We start from the raw sequence: 11,416 nt of genomic DNA, 5'->3' as shown, positions 1-11,416 counted from the left end.
AGCAGTGTCTGCAGCAAGCCCTCTGACCTGTCCATGCTCGGTTTTTGCCTCTGGAAGGCAGGAGTAGTCCTAGGACCTCCCTAAGGGAATCCCAAGAAGGGCCGAGGGGTGTGCGGGAAGAGGGCTTGCCATGCATGGCCAGCTCGCAGCATGCCTTATGAACGTGAACATTTGCTGCACGTCTGCTTGCCTGGATTCGGAGCTGCTGCGGCAGCTGGGCGGGAGGGGGCAGCAGAGGCCATGCTGAGTCGCCTTCACCAGGGCTTTTCTCAGGATTCCAGAGAACACGGGGAAAGACTTCAAACTTAAGCAGTCACCAGGAACCCTGGAAATCTCTGAAGGCTGGAGTCGTGGATCCCACCTCCAGAGAGTCAAATCAAGTAGCTCTCAGCGCTACCCTCCCCCAATCTGCAGTTTCAGTAGACATCCCAAGTGTTTCTGATGAGGGAAGTTCTACACTGAGAATCACCATCAGAAATGAAGTTGTTGGGCTCAGAGGTCTTCTGGCCTGGAGGTTAGGAGATTCTCCCTGGGAAGGGAGCAGAGTCTGTCTAGGTGCAGCATGCTAGAAGATGAGCTCAGTGGCTCCCAGACTGAGTGCTCATTGGAAACCCCTGAGTCTAGGGCCTAGCGAAATACAGAATCTTGCCTCTTGTATGGCACCCACCGTCCCCCCACAACACGCCCTCAGACCAGCAGATCTCTAGGGAAACAGGGCGAGACATTTGTGGGTCTTGTGGCCACTCCTGTCTGGGTATCACAGAGCTCCTGAGGACGTTAGGCACTGCCCTTCATAGGTCATGAGAATAGTATTATTAGAGATAAGGAAACAGGCTCAGAGGCGATAGGGTTTGCCCAGGTTCGATGGTGGCAGAGCAGGGACTGTAGCTTCATCTCTCCACTACCTCTGGAATAGCTGCCGGCTAGTGGACGCCTGGAGCCCGGCCTTTATGCACCCCTACTCCCCTCCTTGTCCCCAGCTCTCCAGCCCCAAAGAGAGAAGGAAACCGGGACAGATGGGCCTTGATGGGCCAAGCACCTTCCCATCAGAAGCACATATCCTGAGTGCCTTCCAGCCAGATGTGGAACAGAGGAGGGTGCGAGGGAGGGAGGGACGGAGGGAGGGAGCTCCATGGGGTGAGGTCTGGCTGGGCCTGCAATTCCTTCCAGCCTGGGACTGGGCAGCCAGGAGGATGCCAAGGCACTTCTGCCGCTGGTTGTGCGATGGGCCAGCCGATGAGGCTTGGGTGAGCCCAGGACGTCAGCCCCCTCCCCCGAGTAGAACCCTGGAGTCCCTGGGATGTGTAAGCCACAAACAGAAATTCTGTGGCATAACTCTGGCCACCTTGGGCCTCCAGGCATTTAATTACTGGAGGGATTCATACACTTAGGGCAGCTTGACTGCGTTGTTCGAAGACAACCCCCCAGTGAGGTATGCTTAGAGGTTTCTGAATTAATTCTACCTACGATGCCCGTATGGTAGAATAATACCCATTCATGTACAGAGTGTGCATGGTTTTGCACCAGACTCAGAAATGCCTTTACATTTCTAAGATCGTAACTTGTATATGCACAGCACGCTTTTGTGGGGGCGCTCAGCAGCCAGAGCTTTGCCCCGCCGGCCCTATACAAGTCAGGGATGAAATGGGCCCTGGGAAGACACAATCCAAGTGAGCAGGTTTCCGGGCTTCCATGAGGCACCAGTGGCCGCAGCAGCAGCGTCCTGTGATCTCAAACAAGGGTCCGGAGACCATTTTGCCTGCAGTATTCAGGCCCTTTCCGAACCCAGCTTTCCTTGCAGGGAAGGCTTTTCTCTCATCCCCAGGTGCTGGGTCAGACTGGGAGACAGAGGCCAGGCCCAGCCTGGGGCCCCCTGGCCGGTTTTCCTGCACAGGCCCCTCTGCGTGCCTCCCACGCAGCCTGGCCAGGATGTGGGAGCGGTGGGAGAGCCCGTTGAAACGCAGGTGTTGCCGGGGAGATGAGCAGGAAGCCGGGGCTCACCTCGGCCCCAGACTCTGGTCCAGCGGCACCAAAGCCACACACAGTCAGCGCGCACTAGATCTCCGGTGTACCAGGGGCCAAAAGAGCAGGCGCGGAGGCTGGAGACGTTGCTGGAGACTGGGGAGCGTGCCGGTTGGGCTGGCATTGGGTTTCTCCTAATCAACCCCACTTCCCGGAGCCTAGGTCCTAATTGGGGCTCAGTCTCCGTGGTGCGGGAGGGAGGACGAGGCCCACTGTTGCCTGCGGTGGGGTCGGGTAGTTGCCTGGATGGGAGCGCAGCGCAGAGTTTCGCGCTGGAGGCCTGGGGGATTTTCTCTGGCCTTGTGTTCCTGGGCACCGACGGAATGCTGTGGTGGCCTCCACCCCAGGAGGACTTTGCCTTCTCTGCTTGTAGCAAACGTGCTCCCGGAGCGCAGGGCCAGGCGCGTGCGGGCGACAGCGGGCTGCGCCGGGGGGACCGCGGCCCCGCCATTTCGCCCCATCGGAGACCCCGGGGATGGAGTCACCGGCCTTTCCTGTACGCTTTATCTCGATTTTATAGACAGCGGTTAGTTTGGGACATTAATTGCCTGGGCGAGTTTGATAATTTTGATGTAACAGAGCACTGGAGAAATTACCCTCATGTCCAAAATGTCAAATTTGAGAAGAACCAGGTTCAGAGGCTCACGACCCCACGACGCGGAGAAACTGTGGTGGGTCCTGAATTGGCCGCACCGACAATGTGATTTTACTGTTTGTTTTCTTAGGTAGGCGGGAATTGGAATAGAAAGAGGGTGGTCGGTTGGAGACACAGGTTTTAAACAGTGTTCCCCCCCCCCCACAATGACTTTGGGGAAAATGTTCCTGAATGGAAATGTTTTTGTCACCTTGCTTTCCCCACTAATGGTCCTTTTCTTGCTTAAATTTTACTTCTCAGTTGGGGAAAACCAAGTGTAGAGCACCAAAAACAAACAAAAAAACCCCTCAAAAAACAAAAACCAAAAGCTCTACAAAAAAACTGAAGTTGTTTCATAATTTATAACAGTTAAAATATGGTTAACAGTAAAGCCTGAAACTCCAAGTAAAACTCTCATTGGTGGCAAAAAAAAGTAAAAAAAAAAAGTCATTTATATACTTACATCTATATGGTTTTCCCTGGGGAAAGGAGGGGCACAGTTTTTCTTTCAACATCTGATTATGTCTTTAAAACAAGAAATGACATTTAGAGGGGCAGAGGGCTCTTCTTAAAAAACAGAAGCCAAGAAAAATAGTTACTCATGTCCAGATTTCACTTCAGTGGGAAATGAAGGATGGAAAGAGGAGGATTAGCAAAAAACAACAACAACAACAACAAAAAAAACCGAAAAGAAAGTGGGGGAGAGAGAGAAAAGAAAAAGAAAAAGTATTCAGAATCACCCATATTTTACATATAAAACAAACAAGTCTAAAGATCCCAAACAGGTTTCTGTGTATATTTTGGGGCTTGGAAGATATTCTGCAATCCCAATCCCAATAAAATACTCATGTGATTTTATTTCTAGTTGATACAATGTTAAAAGGCCATGTACAAATGTTATACATTTTTATTTTTGTTCTTTTTTTTTAGGAAAAAATACACAAAAGGCAAAACATCCTCAAATTGTCTTTTTATACAGTGCAGAAGGAAATTTAAAATACGTGTCACAAATGCTGCACCCCAGCAGCCAAATACTAAAAAAAGGGGGTAGTCCTTCATTTTATATATATATTTATATAAACATATGGGAATTTGTTTTTACACAGATTGGACTTTGTTTCAAATTTACAATGGATCTCTAAAAAAAAAAAAATTCTACGCGGCAAATATTGCCAACAAAGTTACACCATTAATACTGATAAACGGAGGAGCCTATGCGGTGTTTCGATTATTAGGGAAAGAAAGTAGAATAAATAACAGGATGAGCCTTGCTATAGTTTAAAAAAGTGCCTTAACCTTTCTGCGTCGCCGCAATCCTGAATTCGTGCGCTCACCGGCCTTCCCTGTCCCCGCGCCGCGCTGTGCTTCCCTTGCTCTCACACCAGCACGTTTTTACAGTAGAGGTCGGGAGACAGTCGGGTCTTGTGAGAAAAACACCCGCCAAAAAAGTCAAAATGCAATCGGAAACAAAACCAAAATGACTGTAGAGAAGGGAGACGAGGGCTGAGGGGAGGGCAGAGGCCCGGGGAGCCCCAGCTTCTGGGCTCCTTCTGGTTTCCTTTTGTAAGACGAACAGTGGCTTCAGAAATGCAAGTCCGCACAAAGATCCACCTGTGGTCGCTGGAGGGCTTCTGAGATGGGGAGGGGGACGCGATTTCTTGCCCCCCCCTTCCCTGCAAAACAGGGCTCTAAGAGGAGACTTGCGCATTCCAAGACATTCTTTCAAAAAAAAAAATTAAAAATAACAAGATAAATAACCAAAAAATAAAAGTATTTGATAATGATGGTCTCACACGTTTGCCTTTCTTCTGAAAACCTTCCCCCACTTTTGCCACTGGAGGGAAGGCGGGGAAAGGCCTCAGCAGAATTCTTGTTTAGATGTTGAGGGTTTCCCCCAGTACAGCACCTTCTCAGCGGGCTTTAACTGGATCAAAAATAGATACTTATTTACCAACAGCTGCAGTCAGACCAGGCCCCACAGCCACCATTTGTTAATTTTTTTTTGAAGGAGTGGGGGAGGAAGTGCTGACCACCGTGATGGGTTTTTGCCTTGGGGATTCCTTTCCAAATAATCCGGGTGGGTAGGGGTCAAACCCTTGTCTTCTGCCTACGGTTATACCTCAAGAATAAAGCAGTTTCTTGGGATGTGTTCCGGGTCCCTGCGCCAGGCCACGCATCCCCGGAGGGTCCCGCCAGCTGCGGCCTCACATCACGCAGGGCTTGATATCTTGGTAGGTGACCTGCTGGTGGTAGTAGGAGCCACTGCCGGCTGTGTGCATGGACGAGGACGCCATGGTGTTGAAGGAGAAGACGAACTCCTTGCGGTCACACATGCCGGGGGACTGGGAGTGATACCTCGGGATGCCTGCAAAGGAGGCAACAGGAGGGCACTGAGCAGAGTTAGGGTCGGCGCCCAGGGCTCCAGGCAGAGAAGCAGCGCCACCCGGCTCCAGCGCACGGCCCTGCTGCCTCCCTACGCCCCACCGAGGTGCCAGACTCCCCGAGTTCCGGCCTCGGGCGGGTCCAGGCGGCCGTGGGTTTCAGGCCCTGGGCTCTGCGCTCCAGCAGAAGATCCCAGGACCCCAGCGATGACCCCTGTTCCCCGGGTGCCCGGTGCATGGGCCTCTCTCTCCTGGGACACCCAAGCTCCGGGCTGGGGCTTCCTGAGGCTGAAGGGGAAGGGGTTAGCGGGCTGCCACAAGCCAGCAGACCTCAGAGAGAGTCTGGCCTCCACCTCCGCGGTCAGCCCGAGGCCTGCGCCTGGCGGAGGCTCTCCCACCTCCCCACCCCAAAGCCTGCAGGGGTCCTGGTACGGCTGGAGGCTTCTCCAGGGGAAGGGCCCCTTGGAGGACAGCCCCCTCCCCCAGGCGGTGGAGAGGCTGCCAGAGCCAGGGAGTTTGAAGCAGCCCAAGAAGGGAGATCCCCATGGAGAGGGGGCCCTCCAGCCTCCAGGCCGGCTCCTGCCTCCCGCTGGCTGGCCGGGCGGCTGACAGCTGAGCCCTGACAGGCCCTGCTTAGCTCCTCTGCGCCCTTTCCAGAACCAGGCCCAGAGAGGCTGTTGGGTGTGGAGAGGAGTGTGCGTGAGGGGAGTCTCTTCTGCACCTCCTCAGAGGGGTGGGGAGGAGTGTACCTGGGGAACTGAAAGCCTGGATCCTCAGTAACAAAGAGTCTGTGGGGCCTGCACCTCTAACTCTTGCTCTGGGCCTGGCCACAGCCCCTCTCTGCCTCTGTCACCACAAAATGTCCCCCAACTAGACCTTCCCACGGCCAGGCCTCGTTCCCTGGGAGGCTGAGGTGCCGGGCCTCTGAGCACCCAGCCCAGGCAGCTTTGGGCCTAACTCTGCCTTTCTGCCCAGGCAGCTTTCCGCTGGCGATTACAGGGGAGGCCCAGCCAGCTGGCCAGCACTGGGCTTGGGCTCCATCCTGGCAACTTGCTGAGGTGTGAGGGTGCTAAGGACTCAAAAGGATGTAGAATATCGGGGTTTGAGTCTTTCTGGCGAGGAAGGGGCCTACTTTGGCCAGGCTAGGGACTACCAGCAGCTGGGAGTTGGAACCGAGGAGGAGAAACAGCAATTATCTTGGCCTAAATTGCACCCCCCCCCCAGCTGCACTCACCCTTCAAAGGGCGGCATGCTCAGCTGAGAGATACTCTGGAGAGCTGATGCCTCCCTGAAGCAGTGGGGTTGGCACCCCACAGAAGTGGCATCGAGCTCTTGCCCAGGGCGGTCAGTGGTTTGGGCGCTGGGTTCAGTGCACTGACAGATGTCGGAATCCCCCAGGACTAAGACAGCCCTGGTCTCCCCACTCACCTTGCAACTCAGCTGGGCCGTTGTGACTGTTCTGGTGTAGATACGGCTGGTCCAGGGAGTGCGTGGAGAGGCTGCCAGACAGGGGGTTGGCCGCAGGGTTGCAGGGGGACAGGGGCTGCTGCTTGATGTAGGAGGCGCCGCTGTTGAGGGCTGCGGAGGCCGAGGGTGGCCAGGCAGCCGTGGAGCCCGAGTAGACCGCGTGCGGCTCCATGACCCCACCGGCGGCTGCAGGCAGCAGCGGGGAGGCAGGCACCGAGCTGTCGTGGTGCGGGTACTCACCGGTCGCTGCACCGCCACAGCTGCCCATGTACGAGTGGCCGCCGTTGGCGGGCAGGTGTGGCACCGAGTGGCTGGGCAAAGCCATGCCGTCCACGTTGCCCGGCAAGTGGCCGTTCATCATGCCTAGGCCACCCTCCAGCGCCAGGCTGTTGGGCGGGCACGAGAGGCCGCCGGCAGAGCTCTGGAAGCCGTAGGTGTCCGGGAGGTGGTTGAAGCCAAGCCCGTTCATCATGCTGTACATGGGCTTGAGCGCCTGGCATTTCCTTCGGAAGCCGCGCGGCCGCCGCCGAAAGGAGCCCTCCTCGAACATGAATTCGCTGGCTGGGTCGATGGTCCAGTAGTGGCCCTTGCCAGGCCGCCCGAGGCCCTTGGGCAACTTGATGAAGCACTCGTTGAGTGAGAGGTTGTGGCGCACGGAGTTCTTCCAGCCCTGGTAGGAGCCGCGGAAGAAGGGGAAACGGCTCTGCAGGAACTGGTAGATCTCGCTGAGCGTCAGACGCTTGGTGGGCGAGCTCTGGATGGCCATGACGATGAGCGCGATGTACGAGTAGGGCGGCTTCTCGGGGCGCCGGATGCCGGCGTTGGTCTTCTTGGCCTTGGACGGGCCGGACGACGCGGGGTCCATGGCCGCGCCGCCTCCCCCGCCGCCGCCGCCGCCGCCGCCGCNCCCGCCCGCCCGTCCTCCCCGAGGAGCTGCTGGATCCGCCGGCGGTTGGCGCGGAGCCCCCCTCTCCCCAGCTCCCTCCTCCCCCACCTCTCTCTCCTCCCTCTTTCCCTCTCGCCCTCCCACTAGGGAAGGAGCCGAGCGGAGGCTGAGGGCAGCCTCTTTGCAGCCGGGGCAGAGGCCGCGAGGAAGCCCCCCCCGCCGGTTTTTTGGGGAAGGCACCACCTCCGGGGCCTGCGGCCGTGCGCCCCCGCGGGGAGCAGCACTTGGCCCCTGCCACCCGTGGCGCTCGGCTCCACGACTCCAGCCAGGCCGCCCTCACTGCATCTTCTCTCTGCGGCTTCTCGCGGGCCGGCCTAAGACCCTCCAGGAGTTCCCACCCCTCCCTGCCCCCCTCCGGCCCCGCGTCGGTGGGCGCTTAAAGGGCCCCCACCCTCGCCGCCCGGCGGCCGCCGGCAAAACCGCCCCGCCTCCACCAACCTGGCGAGCAAGTGTTAATGCTCCCTCGGCCCTCTGTTCAGCCCCGCTCAGCGCAGGCCCCCCGCCTTCCCCGCCCGGAGGCGCGGGCACCCGGGGCCTTTCCCGACGCGCACAGCCCGATGGCAGATCGCAACTGAAGCAGCGGCAGCGGGCACCGGGCCGTGGCCACCGCGGGCACAGCCGGCTCGGCCACGGGTCCCCGCGGCCAGCGGGCGTAAGTTCCCGTGAGGGACCGCCTACCCACTCTCCCCGCCCCGGGAAGGACTGCGCTGCGCCCGGGACTTTTAGGACTCGCCCAGAAGCGCGCGAGCAGGCGGGCAGCCGCGGGAGCCGAGCGCGGGCGGAAAACGAAAGCTCAGGGCGGGTCGCTGCCGCTTTGTTTCGGGCGCCGGGGGCCGGGCCGGGCCGGGCCGGAGCAAGTGAGAACCGCCGGCCCTGTGGGGGCCAAAACCATATGGGCTTCTCCGAACAAGCGCCCGCTCATTCGCTCATTCAGGCAGTCATGCACACACATGCATGCATTGGTGCACGTGCAAACCCGGTAAATTACGAAGAGTCAGAAGTGCAAACTCAAACTCATGCGTGCCTTCCCACTCGGGCACACACCTCGCCCAGGCACGTGCGCGCCCAAGTAATGCGCTCACTCAGGCACACGCAAGAGGCCCTCGGAAGCTGCCATTCTCACCTACGGTCATTCACGTGTACACTAGCCACTTTCCGATCTGAACCCACATGCTGCCTAGGGGACCCCCCCAACACACGCACACAATGAAAATCCACCCATTTGGCCCTGCAGCTCCGATGTCCCCACTTTCCAAGAACAGGTTCCGATTTCTCATAGATGGTAAAGGCCCTGGCAGGAAGTTTATACGGCTCAACGTAAACACGTTCTGGGGGATTCTTTAATAATAATAATAGAGAATGCCGCGTGCGCGGGGGGAGTTGGCCTAATGCCCCTGTGGGCTCGGCCTGCCGCTGCCGCGGGGCCTCTGACACTGCGCGCCAAGCCAGGTTCCGGAAAGCAGTCTGCGCGGGCGGGGAGCACAGGCCCCGGCGGCCCTCTCGCTCCAGGCTGTCCGCAGCAGGGGGCTCGCAGGCCCGTCTTCCTCGCAGTACTGGGGTGCGGGCTAGGGCTGGGTGGGAGGGGACAGTGGCGCCGAGCGCTGACCGCGCAGGAACTGGGTGCAACACAGCAAGCAGGGACCCAGGTGAGTGCTGTTCGCGCGCTGACTGCAGGACACCGAGCCCAGCCCCTCTGGCCCCAGCCCTGGGTGGAGTGTAGGAAGGAGAGGGATGCTTTCAAGGGTCATCTCGAGGAACCTAGACGCCTTGCCCTGGTGGGAGCCTGGGCGAAAGACAGATGCCGGTAGTGCCGGAGGCTCGGAGTTCGCCCGCCCTGCGGCGCTTTTCAAAGCCCACCATCCTCTCGGGTTTCTCTGGCTTCCTTGTCCCCCGCTGTCCCCCCTCCTCGCTCAGACGCCTTCAGCCTCGGCGTAGACGCCTCGTCGCCTTTGGGGCGCCTGGCACGTCTGTGTGAGGAGCTGAGGGGCTCAAAGGAGAAACATGCCCAGCGGTCGCTGCCTTCCCAGGCCGAATGGCGTTCGCGGGAGCCGAGAGTCTCCTTTTTTGTACTGCGCTGCCGCTGGGCTCCCCGGACTAGGGGAGGGCGCATGGGACATGACCAAGTTGTGCGTGGCTGTATCTTCGCGCGGGTGCACCCCCATTTCACACAGTCCAGCCGGCGTCCACCGGCCGCAGAGACCCTGAGCACGGCGCACAGCCCCCAGTACATCTTAGTGAATACCCGTCACATAGCTCAGGCGCCCCAGTCTCTGAAAGCACAGTCCTGCCCACAGCAGAGGACATGCTTTTGGTCAAGTGCACACACTCCTGCATTGCGTGTTCACCCACGCACAGCCGCTCCACTCGTGGGTACACATGTCCACGCTCGTAGGCATTCTTACGTTCTGTCTCCATCACTTTTTTTTTTTTTTTCGGCCAAACGGCAGCTGCAGGCTAGGAGGCCCTGGTGGTGCCGGGAGGGAAGTTCCCCGAGAAGGGGTCGCTACCGCCAGCTGCTGGGAGCACATCTGGCGCTTAGTAGAGAGGCCAGCGGCAGAGGCTGCCCCACTCCCCAGCCAGCTAAGGGTGCAGCCCTACCCTGTGGCTCCCAGAAAGCGAGAGTAATGCCTCCGTTTCTCTGAGGGGGTGCCTTCGAAGTGAGGGGACTCGACAGGACTTGAAATTGGGGGAGCCTTTTTCCAGTAGCCCCTTCCCTCTTGGGTCCTCTCCAGTTGGGAGGGGGCCACAGATACCGTCTTTGGCTAAACCCCCAGATCATTTCCTCTCTCCAGCACATGATGGTCTTTCATTGGCTTCCCTGGGGGTTCCTGTGTGTTTCAGGGTGGGGGAGCTTCTGCCTTCCTGGGGAGGAAGTGTGGAGTTGGGGCCCCACCTGGCCTCCACTTGCCCCTCAGGCTCTGACAGCAAACCAGACTTTGCAGGGAAAGGGCAGTAGTTACCTCGCGCAAGGACAGGGGGCCAAGTGGCCCGGATCCTCCGCAATGCAACAGATGGAGGATCTTTCCAACCCCTAATCTCTACCCGGGAGGGAGGTAAAGGTGGGAATGTGAGAAGGAGGGGAGGAGAAATGAGCTCTCAGTTCTGTAATTTGGAGGGGACCCCCCCCCAATTCTAGGAAAAACCACATCCATAGCAAGGAGGGCTTTTTTGTATTTCCAGAGAAGAGGCTCTCAGCTCTTAAGTTGCCCAGAGAAGTCTCATTTGATCTTGCATCTTGAAGTGGGGAAACTGAGGCCCACCAAGTATCTGGTCTGGGTCAGCCCGCGCTGCCAAGCGAACACCTCTCCATCTTTTCTCTCTACCAGCTAACCCTCCCCCAGAAGCCTCAGTGCAGGTGAAGGGTGGAGAGAGTGAGTTTAGAAAAGCTTCTGTGGCCCCCCTGCATGCCCCTGGCTTCCCAGGCGCACAGGCGCAGAGAGGCCCTTTGGAGAGCAGGTGATAAAATAGTAACAGCTGTCACAGACAGAGTGCCAGTAATAGGACTTCTCAACCTCAACCGCTGGCTGCGCCAGGTGCTGATCGCCGCCTTATCAACACCCCTTGGATGTTCTTAACCTTTCCATGGGCTGCGAATCTCTTTGACAGACCACTGAAAACTAGATCCTCTCCACCCTCCCACCCCCAGAAAGCACATACCTGCAACATCTATAGAATGGTTTTCAAAGTCTCACCAAACACCCGGAGCCTGTCCATGAACCCACTACCTCCCATCTTTGAACCCAGGACCCAGGTTAAATGCCTCAAAGATATTTGTTTAATTTTCACAGAAGCCCCGAGGAGGTCAGTATTATCCCTCCCTTTACAGACAGTCCCCTGCCCTGGTTATCCCGCGCCCTGGGTCATCCTGCAGAGCCAGGATGCAAATCCAGATCTGACCACAGAACCAGGAGTTAAGCCACAGGGCGAGTGAGGGTCTGCAGTGGAAAAGGCAGAGACCCTCCGCCT

The 11,416-nt window shown here is 57.9% G+C and overlaps 1 protein-coding gene across 1 annotated transcript; it reads right to left on the bottom strand.

Moving 5' to 3' along the window:
• Positions 1-3,624: 3,624 nt before the first annotated feature.
• On the bottom strand, positions 3,625-7,402 carry FOXF1 (forkhead box F1). The gene is made up of 2 exons (XM_002913404.4): positions 6,466-7,402; positions 3,625-5,021 (listed from the first exon to the last, which is right to left on the bottom strand). Exons 1-2 carry the CDS (start codon positions 7,367-7,369, stop codon positions 4,861-4,863), a joined length of 1,065 nt encoding a protein of 354 aa, XP_002913450.2. The 5' UTR covers positions 7,370-7,402; the 3' UTR covers positions 3,625-4,860.
• Between the last annotated feature and the right edge of the window lie 4,014 nt (positions 7,403-11,416).

This window comes from Ailuropoda melanoleuca, chromosome 12 (genome assembly GCF_002007445.2).
Source record: "Ailuropoda melanoleuca isolate Jingjing chromosome 12, ASM200744v2, whole genome shotgun sequence".
In the NCBI taxonomy this organism is placed as follows: Eukaryota; Metazoa; Chordata; class Mammalia; order Carnivora; family Ursidae; genus Ailuropoda; species Ailuropoda melanoleuca.
This window is presented reverse-complemented; position numbering and strand designations above follow the sequence as displayed.

Coding starts and splice junctions, on each gene's coding strand:
- FOXF1 (XM_002913404.4), bottom strand. CDS start 7,369: ATGGACCCCGCGTCGTCCGGCCCGTCCAAGGCCAAGAAGACCAACGCC. Junction 5,022..6,465: donor CGGCCCAGCTGAGTTGCAAG/GTGAGTGGGGAG, acceptor CCTCCTTTGCAG/GCATCCCGAGGTATCACTCC.